The 27618-nt window shown below is 41.3% G+C and overlaps 1 protein-coding gene across 3 annotated transcripts in view; it reads right to left on the bottom strand.

The window, feature by feature from the left end:
* col9a1c (collagen, type IX, alpha 1c) overlaps window positions 1–27251 on the bottom strand; it is a 30743-nt gene extending 3492 nt beyond the window's left edge. Inside the window, exons 1-37 of one of the 3 annotated variants that reach the window (XM_085395806.1) lie at window positions 27112–27250; window positions 23702–23737; window positions 22628–22713; window positions 21258–21329; window positions 19572–19701; window positions 16677–17073; window positions 16212–16292; window positions 14945–14962; window positions 14469–14558; window positions 14356–14391; window positions 10912–10983; window positions 10669–10713; window positions 10548–10583; window positions 10422–10445; window positions 10278–10331; window positions 7600–7671; window positions 7200–7238; window positions 6987–7043; window positions 5886–5939; window positions 5662–5715; window positions 5497–5550; window positions 5367–5420; window positions 5209–5262; window positions 5068–5121; window positions 4913–4966; window positions 4295–4348; window positions 3687–3731; window positions 3494–3547; window positions 3310–3363; window positions 3111–3164; window positions 1494–1565; window positions 1379–1414; window positions 1241–1285; window positions 1113–1145; window positions 658–804; window positions 379–433; window positions 91–285 (exon numbers count right to left, since the gene is read on the bottom strand). In XM_085395806.1, coding sequence (XP_085251932.1) covers window positions 91–285; window positions 379–433; window positions 658–804; window positions 1113–1145; window positions 1241–1285; window positions 1379–1414; window positions 1494–1565; window positions 3111–3164; window positions 3310–3363; window positions 3494–3547; window positions 3687–3731; window positions 4295–4348; window positions 4913–4966; window positions 5068–5121; window positions 5209–5262; window positions 5367–5420; window positions 5497–5550; window positions 5662–5715; window positions 5886–5939; window positions 6987–7043; window positions 7200–7238; window positions 7600–7671; window positions 10278–10331; window positions 10422–10445; window positions 10548–10583; window positions 10669–10713; window positions 10912–10983; window positions 14356–14391; window positions 14469–14558; window positions 14945–14962; window positions 16212–16292; window positions 16677–17073; window positions 19572–19701; window positions 21258–21329; window positions 22628–22713; window positions 23702–23737; window positions 27112–27140 — 2596 coding nt within the window. In that variant the 5' untranslated portion in view covers window positions 27141–27250. Of the gene's footprint in view, window positions 1–90; window positions 286–378; window positions 434–657; window positions 805–1112; window positions 1146–1240; window positions 1286–1378; window positions 1415–1493; window positions 1566–3110; window positions 3165–3309; window positions 3364–3493; window positions 3548–3686; window positions 3732–4294; window positions 4349–4912; window positions 4967–5067; window positions 5122–5208; window positions 5263–5366; window positions 5421–5496; window positions 5551–5661; window positions 5716–5885; window positions 5940–6986; window positions 7044–7199; window positions 7239–7599; window positions 7672–10277; window positions 10332–10421; window positions 10446–10547; window positions 10584–10668; window positions 10714–10911; window positions 10984–14355; window positions 14392–14468; window positions 14559–14944; window positions 14963–16211; window positions 16293–16676; window positions 17074–19571; window positions 19702–21257; window positions 21330–22627; window positions 22714–23701; window positions 23738–27111 lie in introns of all 3 variants that reach the window. The other 2 variants (XM_085395808.1, XM_085395807.1) reach the window with 2 other exon arrangements.
* Window positions 27252–27618: the final 367 nt, after the last annotated feature.

Raw genomic sequence — 27618 nt, forward strand, 5'->3', positions numbered from 1 at the left:
AACAACCCACTTACAGCTGTAAGTAAAGGATGCTAAAAACCGAGGCTCAGTTTTTATTAAAGGTGAAAACATTTGAAATGCCATACTGACCTTTTTGTCCTGGTGCGCCTGGAAGTCCAAAGTAGCCTGGAGGCCCTTTGGGACCCATTGGGCCTGGAGCTCCTGCTGCTCCTGCAGCTCCAGCTGGTCCAGGGAGTCCAGGAAGACCTGCAGGTCCAGGAGTACCAGGGGCACCAATGGCTGCTGGCTTTTTTGAGAGTTCTTTCATAAATTCAGCTAATTGCTCTAAATGAATTACAACAAATAGGTTTTAATATTTAACTGCTCAACCCTTCATTGGGTTCAATGTGAGGTTTTATTAAGGTGAACAAACGGCACCTTCAACAACAGCTGAACACATTTCCCGAAGCTTCTCGTCACTCACTTTTGGCCCCTGTGAAATCACGAATACTATTACTGCAAAGTTACTGCAAAGGGTTGATGCAGCCAACAGTTGCATTTGCACTGTTTCTGTCAGTTTCATTCGTTAGAAATAATTGCTGAGATTATTCCAAACCAAACTGGTGGATCAGGTGCTGCCATCTCTAGAACCACTAGCATGTCTGCTATGTGGTTTAAGTGTATGCATTTCATATACTGGTTAAATGTGTCACTTACAGGTAGACCTCTCGGGCCTGGTGCTCCGGGAAGGCCCGACTCTCCTTCCAGCCCTCGAGCTCCCATTGGACCCGTCAAACCCTCGTGTCCTGGCTGGCCTGGTCTGCCATCGGCTCCTGTAACTCCTCTTTGGCCCTTCTCCCCACGCTAATGGTGAAAACGAATCATTATGAACCAAGGCTGTATGTGTCAGCAGTAGGATACTGCCCCTATCAGCTAAGATAGCTTGTGTGCCAGAACAATACACAACTCAGTGTTCGAATAGCTTCAATAACATTCTGTAAGCTTTTTATACCATATGCTAAGGTGGGAATTGATTGTAGTACCTATTCAAATGCTCTAAATTGTTTGTTTGTATATACAATCCAAGCTTGCAATGTTAGAAGTCATGAAACACTTTCCATGTAAAAAGCTCCTTAGGCAAGCTTTTATAGCAGACAACTGTTTATGCATACCTCTCCTTTGATTCCATGAACACCAGGAGGGCCCTGAGACACACACATAAAGATAAATCAACATCTCTCAAATCCAGCGACAGAAAATACATTTTTGTTGCATTTAATTAAGCATATGAGTCAAATACCTGTTCTCCCTTTATCCCAGGATCTCCTTGCATTCCTCTGTCCCCCTGTTTTACAACAGATTGAGCAAAAAAGTCAAATTACTGGACGAACCGTTAAGGTTCATTTGCAGATAAACTGGAAATTACAATATTACTCACCTGACTTCCTTTCGGTCCTACTGGTCCAACAGGTCCCTAAACAACACATTATGTTCTTCACTAAACTCTTATTATAAGATTTCTAAGCTTTGGTAAAGAATGAAATTTGTCTCACCAGATCACCTTTGTGCCCTGTATGGCCCTTCAGTCCTTTGGCGCCGGGGTTACCTTTAGCTCCTTTCTCACCCTGAAAATACAACAAACATATTTATGTCTGTGTGTTCAGAGCAACAGGGTTGAGACAGCTGAAGTAGCTTTGTTTTACCACCCCTAACACCTGCTCTGATTCACCTTTTTACATGATGTCATTTGTGAATTTTGCAGAAACTAACTCTTCATCATTAGCTGTTACAGACACATCTCCATTTAGGCTGCAGATAAAAATACTCTGCAGTAGAACAAAGAAGAAAGAAAACCATAAATCAACATCTGAACATTACCTGATGCTGCTGAAGTGAAACAGAGCAAAGTTACAGAGGTTTTATTAAAGACACAGCTGAGCATTTTGCAATTTTGCATAATTTAAAAAAGTAAAAAAAAAAAAAAACAGTGGCAGACAGCTCTGTACACAACGGTAGACTGGTGGGTAATAAGCAAGTGAATAATGCAGAAAACAGAGAGAGAGAGACGGAGAGCTCTGCATGAAGTGTGATTTTTATCGTGGTGGAAGCAAAACAGCAAAAGTAAGAGGGAATTCATGACGATGTTTATGTGAAGCGAAACGTGAAGCTAGTTTGGATCTTCTTCTGCTGCTGGTTCAGTCAATGTTGTTTGGAGAGAGATCAAACCTGCAGCTTCAGAATCGAGCGCAAAAAAGACAAACACAAAGAGCGGAGCCGCCGACGCATCAGAATCAGTGAGCTGTCGGCTTTCAGTCCCGACAGCATGTCCATGGTGAGAAAGCAGACGTCTCACTGATTCTGATGCGCCGGGTCCGCGCTTTGTTGTGTTTACGTCTTTGTGCAGAATCCGTGTACTGCTGTCATTTACTGTTTAAAGTTTTTGTTGGTTGTCGAAATTTTTGGAGGTTTAACCTGAGATTCTGGCGTTTCGGGCAAAATGAATTTATATTTAAAAATTGATTCAGGATTTTAATGAATCGATATCACGTTATCCAAGCTAGAATTGATTGCAATCGATAAATCGATAATCAAAACCCACCCCTAACGTTAATAGACCTCTCTGCACTGAATCATACTTGTTATTAATCTCAGTCTCTCTTCCACAGCATGTCAGCTTCCTTTTATCCTGTCTTCCTTGGCCCTGTCTGCAGGTGGTTCATGCTTGCTCTGTATGTATTATTGTAGGGTCTCCCTTACAATATAAAGCACCTTGGGGCGACTGTTGTTGTGATTTGGCGCTGTATAAATTGAATTGAATTGAACTTCCAGAGACGTCATCAAAGTTTCTGTTCCTCTGTAAAGCTGTAAAGGCGTGCCTGGGACAATAAGACAAAAAGACTCGCTTCTGGAACATAGAATTGAACGATGAGACAACACTGATGTCATCAGGCCAATCAAGCAGCTAAAACGGGTTTACTCCGCCTTAGTGATAGAGAGAGGAGCTCACACACATCGATGGAGTTCAGAGTAGAGCTACTGCGCCTTCACTTTGGTTGAAGCCAGCTAAAGTGGTTTAGACAAATAGTCAGGATGGCTCCTGTGTGTTTCTCTTTGAATGTTTTCTGGGAATGCCCAGCTGGGAGCAGATGGATGGATGGACAGGATCTCACCTGGATTCCTGGTGGACCTGCAGGCCCAACTGGTCCTTGTTTTCCTGTTTGACCCTGTACATCAAGAAGCAGTAAAACCTCAACTTCAGTTTGCACATGAATGTGCTGGTACTAACGTACCTGAAAAGTCTAAAAGTGTGACTTGTTTTTAATTTAAATATAAAAATCATGAAGCAATGGGGACAAAATGTCAACTTACAGTTGCTCCTTTATCTCCAGGTTTTCCATCTGCTCCATCTTTTCCAGGCCCACCCTATATGGGAAAAATATCCAAATGAATTTGAATGAGTGTGAATATCACTTGCAGAACCAAGATAACTGATGAAAAATATCTGTAAAATTAGAGGCTCATGGATAGAGTTCTGTGGGTAGCGTAATCTCACAGTTTTTCCAGGAAGTCCAGCTGGTCCGACAGGTCCCTCTGCACCAGTGCTGCCCTAAATCCACAGCAGGAATTGCACTGAATAAGTCAGCTCAAACCTCAAAGAGAGTGTTCTACTGAAGCTGTCAGCTGCAATAACATTAGGGATGTGCTATAAAGACATGCCTCATTAAATGGATGATTATTCCAATTACCTTTTCACCATGGGTTCCAGCTACTCCCGACTTCCCTGGCAGACCCTAGGAACAAAAACATGTCATGAAAACAAACTGAAAATGTTTGTGTCATTGCCTCACGTCTGTTTCTGTGAGAAGCAATAGATAACATTAACAGGAAATGGGATCAGGGAATTAGCATAGCAGTGAAGTAGCATAAAACGTTGCTTAACATTAACAGGAAATCAATTTGTAACACTTATAACTGTTTGAGAAACAATAGTAATAAAAATCTTTAGGTAAAAGCACACTGGAAATAAGTCACACAGCCTATAGTAAAAACACTGTCCTTTTATCTACTGTGCTGTTTGTGAATTCACATTTACCATTCAAGTCACATCTGTATCCTCTCATCTCACAGCCTTACAGGCAACAGTAGGTGTGCCCTTGCCCTTCCTGCAGGTTGTTTGACTTTAATGTTTTATTTAGCTGACCAGCTTTGTTGCTTCAGAGAGAAGCTCGTCCTCCTTTAATTTACCAGCGTCACTAGCTTCCCAATGAAACGCTAACACCTGGAAATCGTAACCACAGAGGATATAATTCAATTACAGGTTTAACAGAATGTACAAAAATTAAGTTTGACTTACTGGAATACCCACAATCCCCCTGACACCAACAGCTCCAGGAGTGCCGGGCTCTCCCTGTTGAGGAGATGCAAAGTGTGCACAGATTGTTGTATGCGGTATACAAGTTTACTTTTGTTTAATGTGTGTTCAACGATTTTTCCAAAGAAACCAACATGGCGCCAGCCAAAAGTCCAATGGACGCCATACTACACCCATGATGCATTCAGCAGAATAATTTGGTAAATTTTGGGGGGGGGACACCATATGTTGTAGACCAGCGGTCCCCACTTCATTCACAAATTCATGGTTTTTAGGGTTTTTAATCGTTATTTTTTTGTCAGACATTTCAAGCCTGATAAAAACAAACATTAATAGCAATATGCAATAATAATATTTGATGTGTTTCCTTCTTTCTTAATTAATTAACTGAATACTTGTATACTCTTAGATTTTTGGTTGAGTCAGCCTTTCTTGGCCACGTGTCACCATTAGCTTGTAGATTTGATGTATTTCTGTCTTGTATATTTTACAAACAGGCCCATCCAATTCAATCTTTCCATGTCTCCCAGACAATTATTGAGTTTTAGTTTAGTATGATGCACTTTTATTAGTAAAAAGATCACAGGGGATAACGGTTACCTTGGCGCCATCAACTCCAGGACTTCCATCTAAGCCATTATTTCCAGGCCCTCCCTGAAAAACACTATATATTAAGCAATGCTGTGCTAAAAATAAATGTCTCACCATTCATCCATTTTCTTCCACTTCTACTTTATATCTTCCAGCTTACTTACAGTATCTCCTTTTTCCCCTGGAGGACCCTGTGATCCCTGAGCTCCCATGGCTCCCTAAACAAGATCAAATCACATTTTTTTAAATGCTTTTCGAATTATGATTTGTTATATAAATCATCTTAGGTAGACAGCAGGACTCACATCTTCGCCTTTAGGCCCCGGCAAACCCGGACGTCCACGCATTCCCTCCACACCCTGAGAGAAAGTTAGTTACAGGTTAAAGTACATCCCTTTTTCGCTCTTAGAGCAAATGCCAGAAGATCAGAGGCCGTGGAGCTGATCAAACTAAGACTGCTTACAGGAGCTCCAGGAGGACCAGTGGGTCCTGGGACACCGTTGAAGCCAGGTGGGCCCTGAGAATGGAGAAGAGTTAGCTTTCATTTACATGTACAAAGGTCCAAATGTCTGTGTCATCTCTGTTAAACGTACTCTGTCTCCCTTCTCTCCTGCGGTTCCAGGGACTCCGATGGGTCCTCTTTGTCCCTATAAGGACAAAAGAGATTTTATTTTGTAGATATTTATCACTTTATATCTTTAGGGAGACATAATTTCATTAATATTAATACAGTGTAACCAAGGGAGAAGCTTCCCTACATCATCTCCCATGTGACCTGGTGGTCCTTGAGGACCCTGCTTTCCTGATTCCCCCTGTGGAAAACCGCAAGTGTAAACACATTAACATCACATTTTGTGAAGGTGGATTGTAGCATGTGTACAAATGGTTCTTGGTATCCTGTTGGTAGAGAAACATAGCTCATTGCTACAAGGTAACTACTGTATGTACTGTATGCTCTGTCTGGTTTTCACTCTGCTTGTACCTTCTCTCCAGGAACGCCGTCCTTTCCAGGCACACCATCCAGACCTTTGTGTCCCTAAAGGTAACAATCACATCATTAATCAATCTATCTATCTATCTATCTATCTATCTATCTATCTATCTATCTATCTATCTATCTATCTATCTATCTATCTATCTATCTATCTATCTATCTATCTATCTATCTATCTATCTATCTATCTATCTATCTATCTATCTATCTATCTATCTATCTATCTATCTATTTTTACAGCACGGTACAAAAGCTGTTGTGGGTTCTACAGAATGTTTCCAGATTATTTTCTGAATCATACGCAGCTGATCGCTGTCTGCAAAGCCACACCTTCACTAAAACAAATCACTGAACAGGAGTCCTTATTTTTGCTGTTGGTACCTTTTGGAGCAGTTTCAGTGCAATTATTTGACAAATAAAATGGTTTAAATAAAATCGTCTGCTTATCCATTAACTCTATGCTTCAACTTTGTTGTGTGGATTTCCATTATGTTATTAATGTGGCATGCAGCCCTAATTATAGCTATGTATATCTGTGCTTCGTTTGGTAAACACAGTTGATAATGTTAGCTGACAAATTAGCATGCCACTCGCTTATCAAAATATGGTGACATATGGCTCAGAAAAAATAACATTTGGCTAATGTCATGCTAAGATCAAAAAATCAGTGGGTGCTGGCACAATAGTGACATCCAGAGATCTGAATCCATCTTTTATATACAGTCTCTTTGAGTTACATGTGAGAAAGGACAACTCTGGATAATGTCCTGACCTGATCGTCAGAGTCTGAGTTTCTACAGTTCATTCTTGCTGACTTGCTGACACTTATCGATGCATTGATGTTAGTCATTCCATATTTATTGAGGATGATGAGATGTTGAGCTTCACAGCCTATTAAGTAAACTTTAAGTCTAAAGCTACGCCTTGCAGAATGATATTAGATGGAATAGAAATGAAGATTTTTTGCAGTCCCATGATAACCTAAACATTTAAAAAACCTCTCCCAGTCTGACAAGAATACTAATTTAAATGTCTGGTTTGGCTTTTAATTAGCTGAATCACTGAACATCCTTCATTAACATTCCTCACCTTCATCCCTGGTAGCCCAGGCAGCCCCTGGGGTCCAGCAGGGCAGGCAGCAGGACACTATAAACATACACAGCCAGTCAGATACTCAACAAGCGTGGCTGTTACCAGCCTCTTTTTAACATGACTCATTCTGGTCACAAATTCACTGTCACCACTCCAATTGCCATGCATCCAGGAAAAATTTGGCAGCATATAAGACAGAAAAACACTCACAGCTTCCCCACTTCCCTCATTGCTGGCACCGGGCGGTCCCTAAAACACAGCAGAGTGAGATCTAAAACAGCCACAGGGGGTTAGACGTTCACAGAAATCTATGTTCCAGATTTGAATGTGTGAAAAGAGACGGCTGCATGCGGGACCATCACATGCTCGTGATTTCATACAGAGATCTGAGCTCAGGACGAGATTTGTCCGCAAGGAAAGGGCTAGTTACAATGTGTGCTGTTAGCATCGCTAAGAACTAAGACTGGAAGTACCGGTGATCGAACCACCAACCTTGATTGGTAGACAACCCCATGTGCGCTGTTGTACCATGTATGTATATAACGTAGGAAATGTATGAAATAATAAAGTCTCACATGATAATAAAACCAGTGTTGGATCAGGTTCTTACCACACGCCCTGGTGGGCCAGGAGGGCCAGGAGGCCCTGGAACCCCAGGTCCTCCTCTAGGCCCAGGTGGACCCTGCAATAACACATTTAATCAAATCAAATCAAATCAATTTATTTATATAGCACTAAAAACCACAAAGTGCTTCACAGTAATATAAAACAGAAATACATAAAATACATTAATAATAAAACACACAGCACAAATCTAATTAAAAGCCAATCTAAATAAATGAGTCTTAAGCTGCTTTTTAAAAGAATAAATACAATCAAGGCAACGTAATGATGGAGCATTCCACAACCTGGGGGCCACCGCTCTAAAAGATCTATCACCTCTGGTTTTAAAATATGTTCGAGGGACTACCAACAGCCTTTGATTAGATGATCTCAGGCTTCGAGAGGGAGCGCGGGGTTCTAAAAGATCAGAAATGTAAGCAGGGGCATCACAATTCAAAGCTTTAAAAGTCAGTACCAAGATTTTAAAATGAATTCTGAAATGTACTGGAAGCCAGTGTAATGAACGTAACACTGGTGTAATGTGCTCTCTTTTTCGTGTCTTAGTTAAAAGCCTTGCAGCAGCATTCTGGACTAACTGGAGACAGTCAAGATTCCTTTTGCTCAAACAAAGAAAAAGACTGTTACAATAATCTAAGCGAGCCAACCATCTAACCATTTCTAACTCAGATTTAGACAGCAAAGTTCGCAGTTTGGAGATGTTTCTTAGCTGAAAAAGGCAATTCCTAATTAACTGGCGAGAGTTTTGTTCTAGGGACATGGCAGAATCAAAGATCACACCAAGGTACCTGAGGCTCAGGTGAACAGATGAGCCAAGAGAACCAAGATGCTGTTTGATTAGAGATATCTGGTTGTCGGGGGCAATAATTAATGTTTCTGACTTCTCAGAGTTCTACTGTAAGTAGTTGTCACCAAGCCACTGTTCAATGGAAGCTAAACATTTAATTAAAGAGGACAGTTTATGGACTTCCATCAGCTTAAAAGAACAATAGAGCTGAATATCATCAGCATAGAAGTGATAAGACACCTCAGGGAACTGCCTTACTAGAGTCCTAGAGTCCTAGAGGTAACATGTACAAAAGAAAAAGAATAGGACCCAGAACTGAACCCTGCGGTACCCCACATGTCAGATCTTTAGAATGTGACATAAACCGATTCGCAAAAACACTAAAAGATCTGTTGGAGAGGTGTGACTGAAACCACTTCAAAGCCAGACCGGACACACCGACTACGTCCCGGATCCTGTTAATCAGAATGGTATGGTCAATGGTGTCAAAGGCAGATGTCAAGTCCACCAAAACCATGACTGAGGATGCTCCGGAGTCAGCTGACATCATAATGTCACTAGAGACTTTAAGTAATGCGGTTTCTGTTGAGTGACTTTTACGGAAACCCGACTGAAATTTGTCATAAATTTCATGTTTTTCTAAAAAAGTGGTAAGTTGATCTGCAACTACTTTTTCCAGAATTTTCGATAATAATGGAAGCTTAGAGATAGGCCTATACTTCTTAAGCTGAGTAGGTCCTCTCTGATGTAGTGGCTGTTTTGGAACTGATAAGATGTCTTTTAAAAGTACTAAAAGGTTTTCAGTTAGTTCTTTATTCTTTTGATTTTTATTCTGGGTTTGTTTGTTTGCCTTTAAAAAGTAGTATTCTCTTTTTCTTGGTGTTATGTATTATTACATTTCCTGTTTGTATTTTTCTTGCTATTTGAAGTCATTCTTTGAGGTTATCTTTGGTTTTGGCTTCTGTGTTCCTTAGTTAACCCGTATTTGCTTTCCTGGTTATTGTGCCCTTGTGTTAAAGTCTCGTTTACATCCTTTTTTTGTGGGTTCTTTATGGTTGATTTTCAAGTCTGGTTATTTGAGTCTACTATTCTTAGTTTGGTCACTCTCACATTATCTTTTAGCTTGTTCCCTTTGTGTTTTTATTCACTTCCTCCTTCTGTCTCATCTTTGTCTTTCTACGCACACCTGTGTGCTCTTTCTATCCTACCACTGTGTCGAGGTAATCCTATCCCCCCTGCTGATTCGTGTTGCACTTCCTGTTTTATTTTGGCAAGGGGCGTTCTCTGAGTTTTGTGCTGCTTTTAACTTCCACCCATCTTATTATGTCTCTAGCTGTGTGTCCCATCTGTTACCTGTTATTATTGCCTCAGTCTCCGCTTGTTCATTGTTGTGTCATCCCTCATAGCTGCGTGACACCCTAACATTCATCCTGCTCTGAGTTTCCTTGATAATACGTGCTTCCTGTTCATTTCTATCTTTTTGGATTCCCTTGCTTGGTTCCTTGTGTGTTCCTGGAATTTTGCACTTATGAGCATTACCTGTTTACTCCTGCATCTTGTGTTTGGGTCCACAATAAACAGCTCGCACAGCCAACTTATGACAATATGAAGTTGAGACATTGCTGGAGCAGTAATGTCTCAAAATCATTTTACCTCCTACCTCCACAAAAACACATTTTCATACATGGCTGCCCCAAACAGCGTGGCATTGATGCACAAGCTTCAACAGTGTAGCTCCTGTCATAATTCTCACCAACATCATTGTTGCAATAAAGTACAACTATGGGTTGCAATAACATGCTTCCACAAGCAAGCTGTGGGAGCTCTTTTTATGGGACTTGACTTTATGTTGTACACCTATTCCACAAAAACATTCTGACCTCTGGTCCAATGTTCCCCTCATCTCCTGGGGTTCCTGGTTTTCCAGGAGGTCCCTGCCAGACATGAATAGAAACCAGATAATTCACCAGTAAGGCCATGTACATGTGAGAAACAAAACATCAACATCGGTAGCAAACACATACAGGAGGTCCTTCTCTTGCTGGACCCTGGAAAGGAGACACAGAAGAAGGAGCATTTATCACATCGTCGTCATTTAGTGTCATTTCCATATGCATATGTTGCTTTAAATGAGAATTCTTTCCACTTACAGCAGGACCTGGAGGTCCAGGAAAGCCAGGAAGTCCCTGTGATGAAAAGCAGAGAAAATCAGTACATTGTCAATTATTTCCTGTAAATCATTGATTTGAATCAAAGTAAATGTTGACTCACTCTCTCTCCTACAGGCCCTCTGGGACCCATTGGACCAGCTGAACCCTGCAGATAGTCAACATACAGTCAAATTAATGTGGCATCCTTACACACTACAACACAGAATGTTTGTAACAATTTTTAGCGAGCACATTTTTATCCTTAGCTTGAAACATATACATATATTTACACACACACGCACACACACACAAACAGGCAGCACTGGCAGGTATTAAAAAATGTGTGTCAGGTGCTGTTTCCTACAGCAGGTCCTGGAAGACCAGGCAGGCCTCTCTGTCCAGGAAGACCGATCTCCCCCTGCTCTCCTTTGCTGCCCTAGGAAACAGACACAACAAGAATAAAACTGTTTTATCTTCTTCCTGCATCTTCCTGCCCCGTTGCTTAGATACACAGAGGCAGAGCCAGTCAACATTTAATCAATGAAAGGTGGGCCGCACTCGACGATCAACCGCAAGATGAGCTTGTGTAAGGCTATGTCGGAAACAAAGGAGGCGTGACTGTGAATGACAAAGGCACTGCTTAACATGAGGCCTTTATCTGAACCAGGCTTGTGTCTGCTACTTAGCATGCCTTTATTCCTAAATTTCTCTTTTAGCATAAATGCTAATATTTTAGTAGAAAGCCTACTCTTCTTGGGAAACTTAATTGTTGTACACTTTTATTATAAAGTCACGAAGACATCTCAGTTATTATTGAATGAAAGAAAACAGGGCATCATAGTCAAGATTTCACTGCTATATTAAGTAGTTTATAGCAGCACATTAAGTGGCATTCACATCATATGAGAACTCCCACCCACGCTACCTACTGAGCACTCCCCCTTTTTTTTATTTTTGCCATTCGTTTAATGGAGGAAATTGATTTATTTGTGACAAAGCTACTTGTGATCAAATTAAACTGGTAGAAGAAAGATAAGTATACTGCAACACTAAGACTTCAATTTTATTCATATAACCCCAAATCACAACAGTAGCTGCCTCAAGGCGCTTCCTAGTGTCAGGTAAAGACCCTGCAATAATACAAAGAAAACCCCAAAAAGCAAATGACCCCCTGGGGGTGTCCAAATTCATAGACTGCATCCTCCTGAGGACCTGGCCTTCACGGTCTACGTGGGCCGGATCCTCCGAAGGTCGGGTAGGCCGGAAGTGAGCGGCTGCAAAATTGGACGGTCTAGCCTTTTGCGTCAGCAGCTGTCTCCCTCCTGCATCTTTCTATCTAAAATATAACAGGACACTGGCGTAAATTCTCGATCATTTCACACTTCTGTTTAATCAGTTTTCTGTTTGACATTTATTCAGCTGTGTTAAAACTATAACTTTAATCTCAGCCAAACCGATTTACTCACAAACAAATAAAACACTGAAAAAAGCCAAACAATAACATTTATAAGTTATCTAAGTGACTTATATATCATGTTTAACCTGAGTAGCAAAAGACCGCGGGAGTTTGAAAACGATGTGCCGGGAGTTTGGTGTTCTCGCCCCAGCTAGCTATCGAGCTGGTGGGTAACAGACGTCTCTGAAAACATCGGAGCACTTTTGCAAATATGTGATGTCTTGATAAACCAAGCAGATATTTGAAGTTTACACAGCTACATTCTCGCCTAAAAATATCTCAGACTCAGAAAGAGTAATAAGAGTAATATTAAAACTAAGTAGCTGATGCCATTGTTGGAAACTGGAATTGGCTGGGGCGCACTATGAATTCTGGGATATGGTGGAAGACGAAGGATACACCCGACCCATCCTTCAAATTTGGGGAAAAGGAGGACGCATTTGTCAGCTGCATTTGGACGAGTCTTCGAATTTGGACAGCCTTTGTCGCGTCGCTGTGACGTAATCGGTCTATAAATGCAGCGCCAGGAGGATGCAGCTCATGAATTTGGACACCCCTCCCCCTATGAGAACACGCTTGGCGACAGTGGGAATAAAAAAACTCTTAACAGGAAAAAACGTCTGTGAGAGGCAGCCATATGACGCAGCCTGTCATGGCCTGGGCCTAGGGACCCAGGCCTCATGTATTTCTGTATTTATGTCTATTTTTCCGTATGTAGTGTTTTGGTTGTTGTGTATCCTTTTTCCTCCGTCTCCCTGTGTGTGTTTATGTTCATTCATATTCCTGGATGTTTTGGGTTGCTGAGGGATTGCGACCCGGAAGTGTTCCCACGCTGGAAGCTGCCACACCTGCCGCTTCTCAGCCATCACCAACTGCAGCTGATGGCCTCGTTAAGAGCGCCCTATTTAAGAGTGTGGCTGAGCTCCAGTCAGCGCTGATCCTGGAGTCAAAACTCGTTTAATCCTGCTAACCTGAGTGCGTTTGTGTGTTACCGGGAATCGGAGAGCAGAGTACTTTTGGAGTCACGGTGTTGGGAACAGGAGTTTTTAGAGTTGCTACTTTTCACCTTTCATGGACATCTGCACTATGTTGGATTCAGGGAGAATCGCCACAGGGCCACAGTGCTGGGATTTGTATATAGCCATGTTGTTTTTCCACTCACTGTAAATAAATCCACTGTTCATTATAAGAGTCCTGTATTTTGGGTCCTCCTTTTCACTGCTACTCCACAGTCTGCCACCGCATTCTGTGACACTAACCTATTTAACCTCTTACTATCCAACAGATCTCTAGCATTTGGGTTTTGCTGTGTTTAGCCATATGCTAACCAACCACATCTTCAGAAGATTAGAAGTTAAAGTAGAAGCAGTAGATGCATTTTGGCCTGACAACTCTTCTTTCATAAGCTTTTTAATTTGGCTGTACCAAACAGGAAAAGCATTAAAAAAAACTTTATGTTAACCCAAGTTGACCCTTTTCCTGTTGAAGCCCTTGGATATTAAGTATTTATGAACACAGGCCCTTGTCAACAAAAAATAAGATGTAACAAGTGCCTTTAAGTTCGTAACTTACCAAGCTGCACTGTGCATGTTTTTCAAAAAACCAGAATTGACCTAGTAGCTGCTGATTACTACAGCATCACTGATGCTTTCCATTTGAAATCCAGACTTTTGTCTTAAAGAGATTTATACTGATATTCCGTTTACATTGTATTTGAATTAAAGTCCAATGTTTTGTTGACCTATTCATCCACACCAACCTCTTCTCTATGTCACATCCCATTGCTGTTGTTAAGAGATAATTCTAACCACTGTGTGCACTGTTAAAGTTAGTATATATGAACATTGGAATGGATTGTAATTAAGGAGCAACCTCCAGGGTGAAAAAAAGAAGCCATCAAGAAAGATCCAAAAACTGCAACTCCTCTAACAGCCACTTGAGGGTAGTTCCCACACTGAGTCCTGTAATTCAAGAGGTTAGAGGTCCTGATAAAGTATCAGGGTTTCAGACTGACTTTGGTCATGTTACACTTTCAGTGTAGGAAACTTTGCCAGAATAACTGTTAGCTGTCAGTGACCAGGTGGATGTTCTGAAGTTAATTTACCCAGATTATTTCAACACTCTCTCACTGGAGACACACTACAGAAGTAACAGGATTGGTCTACAAAGAAGTGTTATCATAGTAAGCAATGCCGAGTCATATTGTGTCAGACAAATCTGTTTTGAAACTGTGTAACTGAGCCGCGACGTGAATCATTTCCCTGGGGTATCATATGACAAACAAACACATTGAGAGGGAGAACGCAGCCTCGAGGTACGTCGTCAGTATATCATTTTGCGTTTAATACTCACAGGAGCGCCAGGACTGCCAGGAGGCCCTGGAAGACCCTGGAGAGATAAATAAAAGAAGTCAAATAAGAGAGAAAAATACTCACTCTGTGCTAATGGAAGTAGGAAATACTTACATCTCTTCCATCTCTGCCATTTTCTCCTGCTGGCCCTCGGGGGCCCTCTGGGCCAGGGGTACCTGGGGGGCCTGGGATTGATTTTTCAGGCTGACAGAAGAGACAAACAAACAATTAACATATTATCACAGAAAACTTGAGAAATGCTAGATAACTGAATTTAAACGTTCAATCTAAACACTTGTGTAGAAGAGAAGATAAAGTCTTTTTCAGCGTAAAGGCTTCTTCTTCACAGATTTAGTTATAATCTATGGAAATTATCTCTGTGCCACCTGGTTTTAAGTCACTTCTGGGCACATGATTTGATGTACAAATGTAAGAATGGTCAACCTATGCAATGCTAAAAACAAATAATATCACCACCATTTATTAGATATAGAACAAAGCATTAAGGCAATTAGGCAACTGAAGCACTGAAACAGATTATTGGTTTAAAATCACAAAGCAAAAAGAAAGTAGAGATGAAAAATAAATACCTCAGCATTGGCATACATCTGAAGAAGCAAGAGAAATCAGATAAAGGGAGAGTTAGTGAAAGTAGTCACACCACCCTCACCAAAAGTGTCAGCAAAAGCGCTCTGGTTCACAACAACGGCAGTGAGTGATGTCATGCTGTCATTTAAATACAAAGCCCCGTAAACAGTACCCACACTCCCCGTGTTAGCCTGAGAGCTAATAGAGTGCACCAGGGCAGGAAATGAATCTGTCCACAGGGTGTACAATCAGTCACATTTTGATGAAAGTGATTAAATTAAAAAAAAATAAAAACAATTCTCACTAATCCTAATTCATTGCACGGCAGAGTTCACAGAGCACGAAATGTGAGACTGCAGAGTGGCATTTTCATCGCAGGCAGCCATCTCATTAATCACAGTAGAAATGAAACATAATATTTAATTATAAATTAAATTATAAACAGAGAATAACTGGGACACATTGTTGAGGCAGAGAGTAATATTCCCGGGGTTGGAAAACTCCTTGTGCAGTTGAAAAAGTCAACTGCACAAGGAGTAACTATTCCTATACTTTAGTTTTATTTTTACGTATACGTTTTAATTATGCTTTTAAAAAACAAACAAAAAAAACCCCCCTCTTTCTTGCTACATCCTGTGCAGTTAATTGCTCATAGTAGTGTCTGACTGTATACATCAGATTTTCAGGAGAAAAAAATCACACTGATAATATAATAAAGGGCTCAAAGCCTCATGTATCAATTACGATGCACTTGGTGTAACAGGGTTAAAGTTACCCCTTTTCCGCTAATAAAACCGCATAAAGATGGCTGTTTGGTTTCTCCATTAAATACATACATTTGTTTTAAGGCTGTTTTTCACCTATTGAAGTTAACTCCCCTTTAAATATTGCAGTTAACTGTGGATATGCTTTGCTAACCAAGCAACAAAAAGGAAGGCCAATATGGCTGCAACCAATACCCTTACTTCAAAATGCTAAGTCCAGGCACCAGTGGGTGGTGTCACAGTTTATATATACAGTCTGTAGGTTTAAAGTAGCTCCTAAACAGCTCTTCCTCCAACAAATGTTTGTAGGACAACAGCTCAATGTTGACAATAAAAAATAAAGAGCTAAAGAGTAAAACTGCTTGGCGAGGTGTTTGTTACACTTCTGCAGCTCTGTCTCAGCATTTCTGCCGCTTCCCTTCAAAAATACTGGAAGCTCCATCAACCTGAGTAAAACCACAAACCACAACAGATGCTGAGCAGATCCTTGTCTCCGCTACTGTACCTCAGAGGGAGGCAGCTCATTGCAGCTTTCTCTCTGGGCTCTCTTTGGGTCGCAATGTATCAGCATCCACTGGAGCTCAAACTGTAAAAAAGACATGGTAACATGTGGAATTATTTTCATAAATGAAACTGAGAAAAGAAAGGGCTTTGAAATGCTTCTTCGTGGTGCTGTTACTTCTTTGTAGCTTGGAATCAATGCTGTCTATATGGGTTGTTGAGCTTGCTTTTCCACCAATGTGATTCTCTGCAGGGATTAAGTCCCCCCCCCCCCAATCCCCATCCTTTTTTCCTACTGGGACCCAGCTGAGCAGAATTGCCGTGACAGCAGCACTTTAGAATTATAGCAGAGCTCAGCACACACATAAACCTGAATGTGTTGTTCTCAAAGAGCACAATTTCCCTGATAATGCTCGTAAGGAGGGTGAAGATTATTAAATAGAGCAGGCAGTTCTCCATACTTGCTTACCACTACGGAGGCGTTGGGATCAGCATCCAGCCTGCCAATAAGAGTGTCTCCCTCTGTGTTGATGGAGCCTTTGCCTTTGATGGGTTTCTGATCAACAGGCTGGCAATCCACATACAGCGTGACCTGGTCGTGCTCTACGCCAATCATCACCTTATGCCACTTTGTGTTAAAGAGCACAGAAAGGCCGGGGAATGTGACTGTCTGCAGATTTCCATCGGGGCCTGTCAGGAAGTACTCCAGAGCCTGCTCGTCGCCATTCAGGCGTAATCCGGCCTGCTTGTAGCCATCTTCATCAACTATTTGCCAGATGTTCCACACCTTGCTCATGGTGTTCTTGATCATGCGGAAGGTCGTCATGAAGGAGTACTCATCTGGGAAGCCACGAGGAAAGTTGAGTCTGAGGGAGAAGTGAGGAGCAGGGGTTCAAATCTTCTGGTTTCTGCGAATCACACCAAAATGCACCGCCACTCACCCAGCCGGGTTAAAACACTCAAAATATTTCCGATGTCAGAGTTAATTTATGATCAGCACTTAGCAAAACTACCATCAAATCAAGTGCAAGACTTGGGTAAAAATAACTCAAAGCCCTGTCGTCATTGTCTTTGAGATTCAAATTAAAGGCACACACTTCAAAGAAACAAAGAGAGGTTTTAAATTCTGCTATTATATCAAAAATCAGATACTGTGAGGGAGGCTGTCTCAGTGCATAAATCAGTAGCTCAGTCACAATATGCTACCCTGGTTAGCATCCAGACTGGTGCTTTCTGTGTTTTTGACAAACCAACATCTCAGTGGGTGGTGCATTCATAGATGGGCACTACAGCCTTTTACCACCTAGTAAATAACTAAGGTGAGGTAATAAAAACCCAATAAAACAAATGAAGAGCTTTCTCTTCAGCTAAGTGCTGCGAGTATGTGCTGCCTTTGCCCTGCAGACGACAAGAGCAGGAGTGCAGCTGAAGCAAAGACTTCAAAGCACAGCTTGTGCGACTGGACTTGTGAGGTGGGGGGAAAAACAAGTATTTACATTTAGCATGACTGAACCAAGGGGCATAGATGCAGGGTGCCAGCAACTTACATAAGAGCTTCGAAGGAAAGCTGGCCTCCAGGAACAGATTAGCCAAAACAGACTGGAGCGGGCAAGCTGGGAAACAACAGGAGGCATCTCTGCTTACGTAACATTTTGTTCTAGGACAAGTTACTGGAAATTAACATGTAACATTTGCCAGGTTATTGGGCATCTGGGGTTAGGGTTAAGATCTTTAAACATAAGACTTCAAGTGGTTTTTAAATAAAACGGACTGATGAGCATGTGGCTAGAAGAAACCCCAGCTGTAATCTTGACCCGACACGTGTCTGCAGTGAGTCGGTCCATGTTAAGAGGCTATGTCACCGGGGAAATCTTGATCGTTTAGTTGCTGTAATGATCAGGTGCCCAGGTTTACTATATGTCCATTTTTGACAGGATCCTGGCCATCTGGACATGCAGCTGAACACTTTCTCTAACATCTACTTCAATTCTGCTGCCACAACACCTGCATTCATTTCAGATTTCAGCTCTTTATTGTATCATATTCTTTATTACCTTTTATACTCTTTACCCACTCCACTTTTTTGTATTTTCTATTTCTGTTATTACTGAATGCCTTCTTTACTGTTTGGGTTGTGACACTGACATATTTATTTTATGGAGCTAAGTTGTTTTTCATGTTTTGTCTGCTTTACCACAGTAAACCCAACCTTTGGCATAAATAAAGCATTTCTTCTCCCATAAATCTTCATCAAGAAAGGTGGAGGTTAAACTATTCCATGTGCCAAGTGCCTAACTGGTATTTCAGGTATGATGTGATATTAGCAGACAAACCCCTCGCAGGAGGTGGGGTTCACCCTGGACAGGTACTCAGTCTAACAAAGGGCCATAAACAGAGACACAAACAATGGCTTTGGGCTGTGGCAGGAAGCAGGAGTAGCGGGAGACAATGCAGAGAATATTGTCCATGCTAACAGACTCAAACCCAGGACTTGTGAGGCAACAGTGTAAACCACTGAACCACTCGGCCACCCTGCTGTAGGTCTGTTCCCGTTAAAAGTTATCTGTGGCTTCCCACTATTGCCAAGTGCTTACTTATATTGGATTGTCAGAGAACTGGTGTAGTGACTGCGACCCATTATGAAAGCCCCCGAGAGTGACTTCTTAGTCTCCCAGGTAGGATTCCACTTAGCCTTCAAATAATGCCCACTATAGTTGTGTTTTATTATTAAAAGGACTGACAGGAGTAATTACACTAGAAGCATTAAAACAAAACGTGACAGCCCACGGGAAATATTGAAGCCCTTCTCACGCTTCCCACCACACAAACAAACAGGCAAGTAACACAATCTGTGTGCCTATTACTGGAAATGATGGTTAACATGGTAACATTTGCAGATCATGGTTAAAAAATGATGTTTAAAAAAGTTGTCCTTTAAACATCCAGATTACTACAGCTAACCTTTAATTACAAACTAGCAAAGATCCTCACAGGAAGCCAGAACTGTTGTCAGTACATGCTATGGTACACTCATACCTAAACGTCTGAAGGTAAGTACAACTTAAAGTTATTAAAGTGGTGAATTATGTTTTTTTTTCTCTTATCCTGACAAAACAGCTTCAATCAGGGTCTTAGTTGCTATTTCTCTGCACTCACTCAAACACATCCAAAAATACTCTGACTCTTTGTGTTTCTAAGAGATGCCCAATACGTCCTGACATGTTTTTCCTCAAACAATTATACGCCGCTCGCCGAGCAGCAACATCTGTGCCAGACCTGTAATAATGCAACACCTGCATGAGGGCTGGTGCTGTTAGACATTTAAAAAAATCAGCTTCTTTAAAGATGCCCCTGCTTTACTTACATAGTTGGAATTTGGAAGTTGGCCTCTTTGTCGAGGCGGTAGGCCACCTGGAGGTTTGTGGAGCCATCCACTTTCCTCACACCTTTCAGGGGAATAACATCCAGCTGGAACTGAGTGATCAGATCAAACCCTACATGGGATAATGACACGATGGCAGGATTGAATGTGATGGAAGCAACACGTCTCAAAAACATTTAGATGAGCCAGTAAAAGGCTGGAAATATTAAAAAAGCAGCAAATATCACATATTGTGTATAAAACATGGGTTTACAACGGCGTCCCCCAACCCTCCGGCCACGGATCAGTACCGGCCCGTGAGTCATTTGGTACTGGGCCGCGAGAGTTGAGGCTCGGGTGTGAAATTTATGGTTTTCAGGGTTTTTATCGTTATTTTTTGTAATCGTTTTTATCGATAACTCGGTTTCCCTGGGTCTTTTCCCATGTGTTATGAATGGTTTTATTTTGTTGTATTTATCCACAACACCTTAAAGGCCAGTCTGTGAAAATATTGTTGGACATAAACTGCCCGTTACCCGTGTGAGAAACAGGCAGAGCAATTACATTCTCTTCCACTAGAGGGCAGTACAACTACCTGCTCTAATTAAACGGGTTTCCATCTGCCAGTAAAGCAGAAGAAGACGAAGAAGCAATTATGTAGTCATGCTGTGAGTAAAATGACGCAGCACGTAATAGCAATACATAAATATTGTCCGTGAAAATATTGTCGGACATAAACTGATCCGTGGCACAAAAAAGGTTGGGAACCGCTGGTTTGCGAGATTTGCAGATCTTTGCATACTGTTTCAATTTACATTTTGCATAATGTTCCAACATATTCAGAACAGAACTGGGTTTGCAGTATTAGTGCTGATCCCATTAGTGTGAAGAGAACAACAATAGCATTAGCATTAGCACTGCACATAACATGAGCACTAATGTAAGTTTAAACATTTCAATAACAATCATTTTGATTTTACTGTCTGTGATTCCACATCTACTCACACTAATAATATAATTGCTAGCGGTTTTGTGTCACACCATTCCTGTTACATTCATGCATAAAGTAGTGATCAGCACTTTTGTTGTATAGCTCGTTTGTAGAAACAGCTTTCATGTGCAGTGCAGCCTGTTTTGAAATGATCTTATGACAAGGCAGCGAATCAGTTGTCGCTTCAGCTTCTGTACATTTACTACATATGTTTGTTGTATTTACATTGACACAGTTTAACTTGGCAGGAGTTACAGGAGCTTGCATGGATAAAATATTAATGAGGTGCATTCACTGTATGGGGCAGGCTGATTTCCAATCCTTGCCAAATAGTCTTTCCATACATTTAAAGTGTAAACTCTTCCTTATGAACAGGATGTAAACAAAGACGCTTTTTACTTTATTGTAAATAACTTAAAACCACAGAGCAGCATGTGAGCAGATGTGTAGGAGTGAACAGAGCAGCAGTGCCAAGCGGTTACAAGCTGCTGAGTTTGTATTGTTCTACAGTTTTGTTAAACTCAAGTGGAACATTTTATTTGCCTCATTTGAAATCTTGAGGCATTAGGCAGCCCACCCTGTTCCTCCAATTAAACTCACCGCCTTCCTTTTCTCCTTTTGGGATTTTCTAGACTTGGATTTGTTGTTTTAAAGCTTCTGTTGTATATTTTCAAAGAGTGTCCCACTAAGTATTTTACCTGGAAGGTCATCTTGGCCACTTCTTATTGGCGGGCAGACAGAATCTCCATCCAGTCTGTTCAGGTCCAGTTCTGATGGGACAAAAAGAAAAGAAAAAATCCTGCCGCACTTGTTGTTTGCTTTAAATGTGGCAAGGCTAATATATAATACTGGCCACGTTCATTCATTTGTCATAGACAGCAACAAAGGAGAAGCAAGGTCTGGATTAACATCACAAGGTTCATTCTGTTCATCTGGATGTAGCTGAAAATGCTACATCCAGATAAACAGAATCAGCCTTTTGGGATTTACTTAGCTGGATGATTGAGCATTAAGACAGTTGCAGTTCAGACTAATCAAAGCAGTGTTTGAAATTTATAATACAGATCTCTCAGCGCCCTGTTCAGAATATTTCACCAAGGTCAGAAACTACAACAGGCAGAAAAAGCCACAAGTCATTAGGAACATTTTAGCGGGGTAATGTGGAAGCAATTTATCAAAATTACAACCTGCTAACATCCCACCACCATCCTGTTTCTGCTTTCATCATTAATATTACACATTTATTCTATAATTTTATGCTCATAATAAAATAATGGACAGGTTTTACATCACAACAGGTTTACAGTTGATAGAGTTTCTAGTGAAAAACACTTTCATCGTCACAGAAAATCTATTTGTGTGATGTGCCAGAGGAGGGCGCTATCCTGACTCCTCACAGTGCAGTTGTTCAGGAGGAAATCCTCGTGAATAACTCTGGGAAACGAAGATGGTGAGAGCCAGAGGGGCTCCCCAGTCAATGAGCTGACTCAGCTCATTGACAGCGAGCGGCGTGAACACAACACATCTGGAAGTCGTTCCCACATCCCCATTAAAACTGCTGAGAAATGAGATATTTACCACCACTAAATACTTATCTGACTGTGCATGTGGGCCTCAAGTTGTTAAAAGTTACTGCTTGCCGCAGCGTTACGCTCAGAAAGCCCGTCATTAGTGCAACGAGCTGGAGATGAACCACGTTTAAAATGCCACGTGCATCTGCATGTGTGCGCCTGGATAATGAGGCGAATTCCACAAAGCGGTGCACAATCTGCCCCAAACAAGAGCGGGGAGTGAGTCTGCCGCGATTATCAGAGTGCACGTTTAATCCGATGTACTGCCACCACACAGACCGGCACAATATGTCAATAATATACTATTTATGGCTTTTGATTTGTGACTTCTAATGATGAGTCTGACTTATCAAAGGTCAGCATTGGGGTGTTAACAGTAACCTTCTTTCTTTGTGTTTATAAGACAGAGTCACAGCAATGGTGTAATCCATGTAAGATATGGGACTCTGATTTGTGTTGTGTCAGGTGACTCCACACTGTGCTGCAATGTGACTTACGACCAAAAGCTGGAGTGAGGAGGAAGGACAGAAGAGCCACACAGATGGGGGAGTAAGCCGACATCAATAGATGGCACGGTTGCTTTCTGTTCAGGAATGATGGAGAAACATCAGTATCACACTCACAGGTCTCTTTGACTGAGTTTATAACACAACACATGAATAACATGTAGCAGGTGACCTCTGTGTTTTCTTTGCATTGCAGTTAAGATAAAGGAGAAAAAGAAAAATGCTGTATGTGATGTTGATGGTGCATGAAGTTGGAGAAATTGTTTGACAAGTACCTTTTAGATTTTGAATGGAACAAAGATTTTTGCGACATGATTTGAAGATCAACTATATTTAATTTGGAGAAATCCAAACCTCGGAGCCATAGATAAATCAGTCATCTCACTGCGTTACAGTAATTACAGTGATCTATGGTAAATTTAAAGGTACTACAGTCATTTCAGTTTTATTTCAATAAGGGGTTAAACCAGTGTTTTCCAGCCACTGTGCCGCAGCACATAGGTGTGCCATGAGAAATGATCAAGAGTACCGTGGGAGATTATCTGGTTTCACCTGATTGGTAATCTAAGCCAGCGGTCTCCAACCCCCGGGACGAGTCGTTTGGTACCAGGCCGCGAGAGTTGAGGCTCGGGTGTGAAATTTATGGTTTTCAGGGTTTTTATCGTTATTTTTTAAATGCTTTTATCATTAACTCCGTTTCCCTGGGTCTTTTTCTCTGTGTTATGATTAAATCTTCTTTTTTTGGCAACGGTACTGGTTTTATTTTGTTGTATTTACACCGGTCTGTGAAAATATTGTCAGACATAAACTGGTCAGTGGCACAAAAAAGGTTGGGGACCGCTGCTCTAAGCGACCCACGTGAGAAACAGGCAGAGCAATTACACTCTCTTCCATTAGAGGGCAGTACAACTACCTGCTCTAATTAAATGGGTTGCCAACTGCCAGTAAAACAGAAGAAGAGGAAGAAGCAATTACGTAATAGTCATGCTGTGAGTAGAACAACACAGCACATAATAGCAATAGATAAATAGTTAAATAGTTGAAAAGAAAAGTAATCAGTCTGACCTGGATCCTGGAGAAAATCCGACCCAGATGAAGGCCCTAGCATGAGTAGTGGTCAGAAGAAAGCAGCATATCAGGGACAAATCGAAACAATTACACTATGCCTGGTGCGCGGGAAAAAACTATCAACTATCAATATTTCCCAGCTCCAAAAGGCTGGGAAACAGTTGGTTAAGCTCCTTATATGTCAAATGTGTTACCGTGTAAGCTGAATGAAAAAGTTGTAAGCAGCTTCCAAGTTTGAAAATTGACATGAACATGGAGGGGCGTTAAAGCGGGATTAATTTTAATTGCCACCAGGGGGAGGTAGCTAGGTTTTTAAAAACACTTCCAGTCATACTAAAGTGTATGAGACAGTGTATGAGCCACTGACGTGACCTCTGCAAAGGCTGTGTGTTGTATGCAGATGTCTAGAATCGGTTTGTTCATAACTGTTTTTTATAAGCATAGTTTCATTGTTCTAATGAAATGTTCTAGTTTGACTACAGGCAAACTAGCTATTGGTGACATAAAGTGATAGATAACCTTTTTGTCATATATCAGACATATATTCTGTTAGTAAATGCATCACAAGGTTACCTCAAAAACTGTATGTCTAGAATGTCAACAAGCGGCCAGCAGTCAGCTTCACACTGGAACCATTTAGCAAATTCATTTAGAGAATTAATGATGTCAGAAAATAAGCAGCCTTACTATTTCCTCAAAACCATTACTACAAGTCAGGGGTAAGCTGATCTTTTCATCGCTATGCTCAGAGGGCATCATCATGTGTTATGCAGGCAAACAAACTGTATTTCAATGGCTCCATCCACTCGTGCTTAACTTAAATCAGATCATTTCTGCCCGGCTGTCTCCGAGGCAAATTCTAATCCTTCATATGGAGAGCTTTCTCAATGAGGGCATGAACTTATGTGCATATTTACTAATTACTTATACGAGCATCAATGAAATACTTCACCAAAACTTTCAGTTGAAGTATCTCTCTATTTACTTAAATATTGCCAAAGGTGGCTGATATAAATAATAAGGGATTGGATTTATATAGCGCTTTACAATACCACTATTCATTCACTCTCACATTCATACACTGGTGGAGTGTACAGTTGTAGCCACAGCTGCCCTGGGGCAGACTGACAGAAGCGAGGATGCCATATCGCGCCATCGGCCCCTCTGGCCAACACCAGTAGGCAAGTAGGGTAAAGTGTCTTGCCCAGGGACACAACAACCAGGACAGAGAGCCCAGGGATCGAACCGGCGACCTTCCGGTTACAGATGCGATTCCCAACCCCCTGAGCCACGGTCGCCAGTAGCAGTAGCTACACAGCTTTTTGAGGTTATCTTTCACAGCTGAAGTGTCTGAGCAGTGCTACATTTTGTTCACACTTGTATTATCACACTCGGCCGCTTTAGCTTCCTCTATGTGTCCTGCGTTATGAAAGCTTTCTACAGCTATTCTGAATCCGTCATCAACATGACTGATAGAGACAGTGAGGCCTCTCCTCTGAAGGCAAATGCTGCAGCTTGTCTAGCTGAGAAATGGATGAGGTTGGGGTGATGTTACTGAGGGCGTAACCCACCTCTAGAGTGTGAACTCTCCTGCTAATGTGTGTGTTTGCTTGAGGAATATGTACCAGTGTGTGTGTAGTGTCTGAAGAAATGACTAATGGCTAAGTCAGCAAGGCCTCTTCAGAGGTGTGGTCTCAAACACTATGCCCTTCACGTTAAAGGAGCATCTTCAGAGCCCCAGTGGGCTGTCTGTCTTAAGCACCAATCCATCACTGTTCTAGACTAGTGCAGCTATATGGGGCTCAAATGTATGATTTTATTCTTATTTTAAAGGGCCTGACATTTGCGGAAAATTTGCCAAGACTTGAGCAATCGTTCACCTTGCTTTCAATCTTTCAGCCTTTCCTAACTAAGTTAACCATGTCTAAATCTAGCAGTCAGAGTTCAGTTGTTGTAGTTACAACAGAAGCTAAAAAGGACAGGCTACTGGAAATATGTGCTGTTAATAGTAGGTTTCTTTAAAGTACCGTGATAAATATTGCATGACACACCAACATTTTCTATTGTGGCAGAAATATCTAATCAGTTTAAAGCAGCAGCTTTATCAGCTAAGTTTAAGGTTTCAATTCTACTTTTTAAAGTTTTAATCCTACTTAAGACACACAACAACTTTGTGCAGTGGATAGATGTGCGTTTACAGTGCAATGGATGAATTCAGACACACTCACATAAAGTGTACCTAGTTTGATCTTGCAACACTCAACAGTCTATCTTTCCGAAACTGGCTTCTTGTGAGTAAAAGAGTAGTATTGATTCTTCATCTTACTCTCAGCAAGAAAGCAAGTAAATTTATAGCCCTGCATGTCAGAGAATTCCTCTAAGACAGGTAAGTGTTTTCTTTGAAGCATGATTTGAGTTTTTCTTTGTTTTCCTTGGAGGATTTCTTCCTATAACTGTTCATCAAGCTTGTCTTCCATCTGACTATATTTAGCTTCTTCCTACAGTTCTGTAAACAACAACAGAAATATAAGAAAGAGAAAGCTTCGCTTCATAGAGATGTTGGGAATGAAAAACTCCCTTTTAATAATAAATCTTTTATGTGCTACTTTGTCACTGACGAAACTGATAAAAATTGATGAAAAAATATAAACGGGTTAGAAGTGAAATATATAAGAAAACCCTACCTCTACCATCAGAAGACAAGACAAAGCCTCTGTTATATTCCTAGAACAATCCTTTCATGTAATCATTCTTTCAGCTCAGTTAGGTAATGATGTGCCCTCTCCTTTAACTCCTGACTGAATTCCCGATTCATCGTCTTTTGGCTTTTGACATGGTTGTAAGTGACAGACTTTCCCTTTGCTGTTGTGCATGTTTCAGTACCCCTTAGGCACTCCCAAAATGCTGAGAGCAAGCCAGCTTGCCAACTCTTGACATAATTAATGCTCTCCCATTTGTGTTAATTACCCAAGAATGGATCGCTGTTGGCCATGAAGCAACTGGCCATGTGGTTCAGTCATATTCAAGTTGACTGTAGCAGGAAACGTGTGGACAAAAACTTTGAGGAGTACAGTATCTATGTGAAAATGTTCAGTGCTGTTGAAGCCGGTAGTATTATTCAGATAAGAACTCTTTTATCCTAACAGCCGGAAGGGAAACAGCGAAGACGTGTGCATAGATGTGGTTGGATTAAAAGACAAACGTCTAATTTCTTTAATTTATGCTCAGACGATTCTTATTACACCCATAAAGTTATGAGAAAGAGAAAATGGAGCCATTTCCTCCTACTAAATAAAGATTACAAATTTATTATTAGTTAGTGTGAAATGGCTCTGCATAAATTTGGAAATAATAAAAAAAAAATTATGAAGAGCCCTGACAGAAAGACAGATATTTGAGATACTTACCTCCTCAAACCGGAGACTTTGAGGGCCATGTTTCACACCCCCTCCGTGACGAGACACGCTCAGTCGAGATGCAGAAGCAGAAGGAGCCGCGGTCATGAAATTCCCTCCCTAGAAGTCGGTCCTACCTGCGCATGTTGAGGGATTAACCGGAGTGGCACAGGGGATGCTCAAGCATTTTTGGAGGGCACATAAAAAGTTTGTTCAGTGGGCTCCTATTGGCCAGGGGTTTTCTGGAGGTGGTGACTAAGTTTTATTACCATCACTTAAAAAGATGCAGAAACCCATATGGCCTTTATGTGAAACACCTCTGCCCGCTTCTCTTCTTTTATGGTGCCTCCTAATGACATGTGCTGCCTGCGTGTAATTCTCCTAATAATCATCGTCAAGATAGCAAAGGAGCAGCCGGAGAGTGATGAAATGTGGATTTCATAATCATGTTCACTCATCAGTTTACCTGGAGAAGGCATGTTAGCCTGTAGCGCTGAAGAAAGCCTTGTTATTACCTTG

The sequence above is a fragment of the Rhamphochromis longiceps genome, linkage group LG22, assembly GCF_057381845.1.
Source record: "Rhamphochromis longiceps isolate RC_006_pf linkage group LG22, R_longiceps_female_GT1.1, whole genome shotgun sequence".
In the NCBI taxonomy this organism is placed as follows: Eukaryota; Metazoa; Chordata; class Actinopteri; order Cichliformes; family Cichlidae; genus Rhamphochromis; species Rhamphochromis longiceps.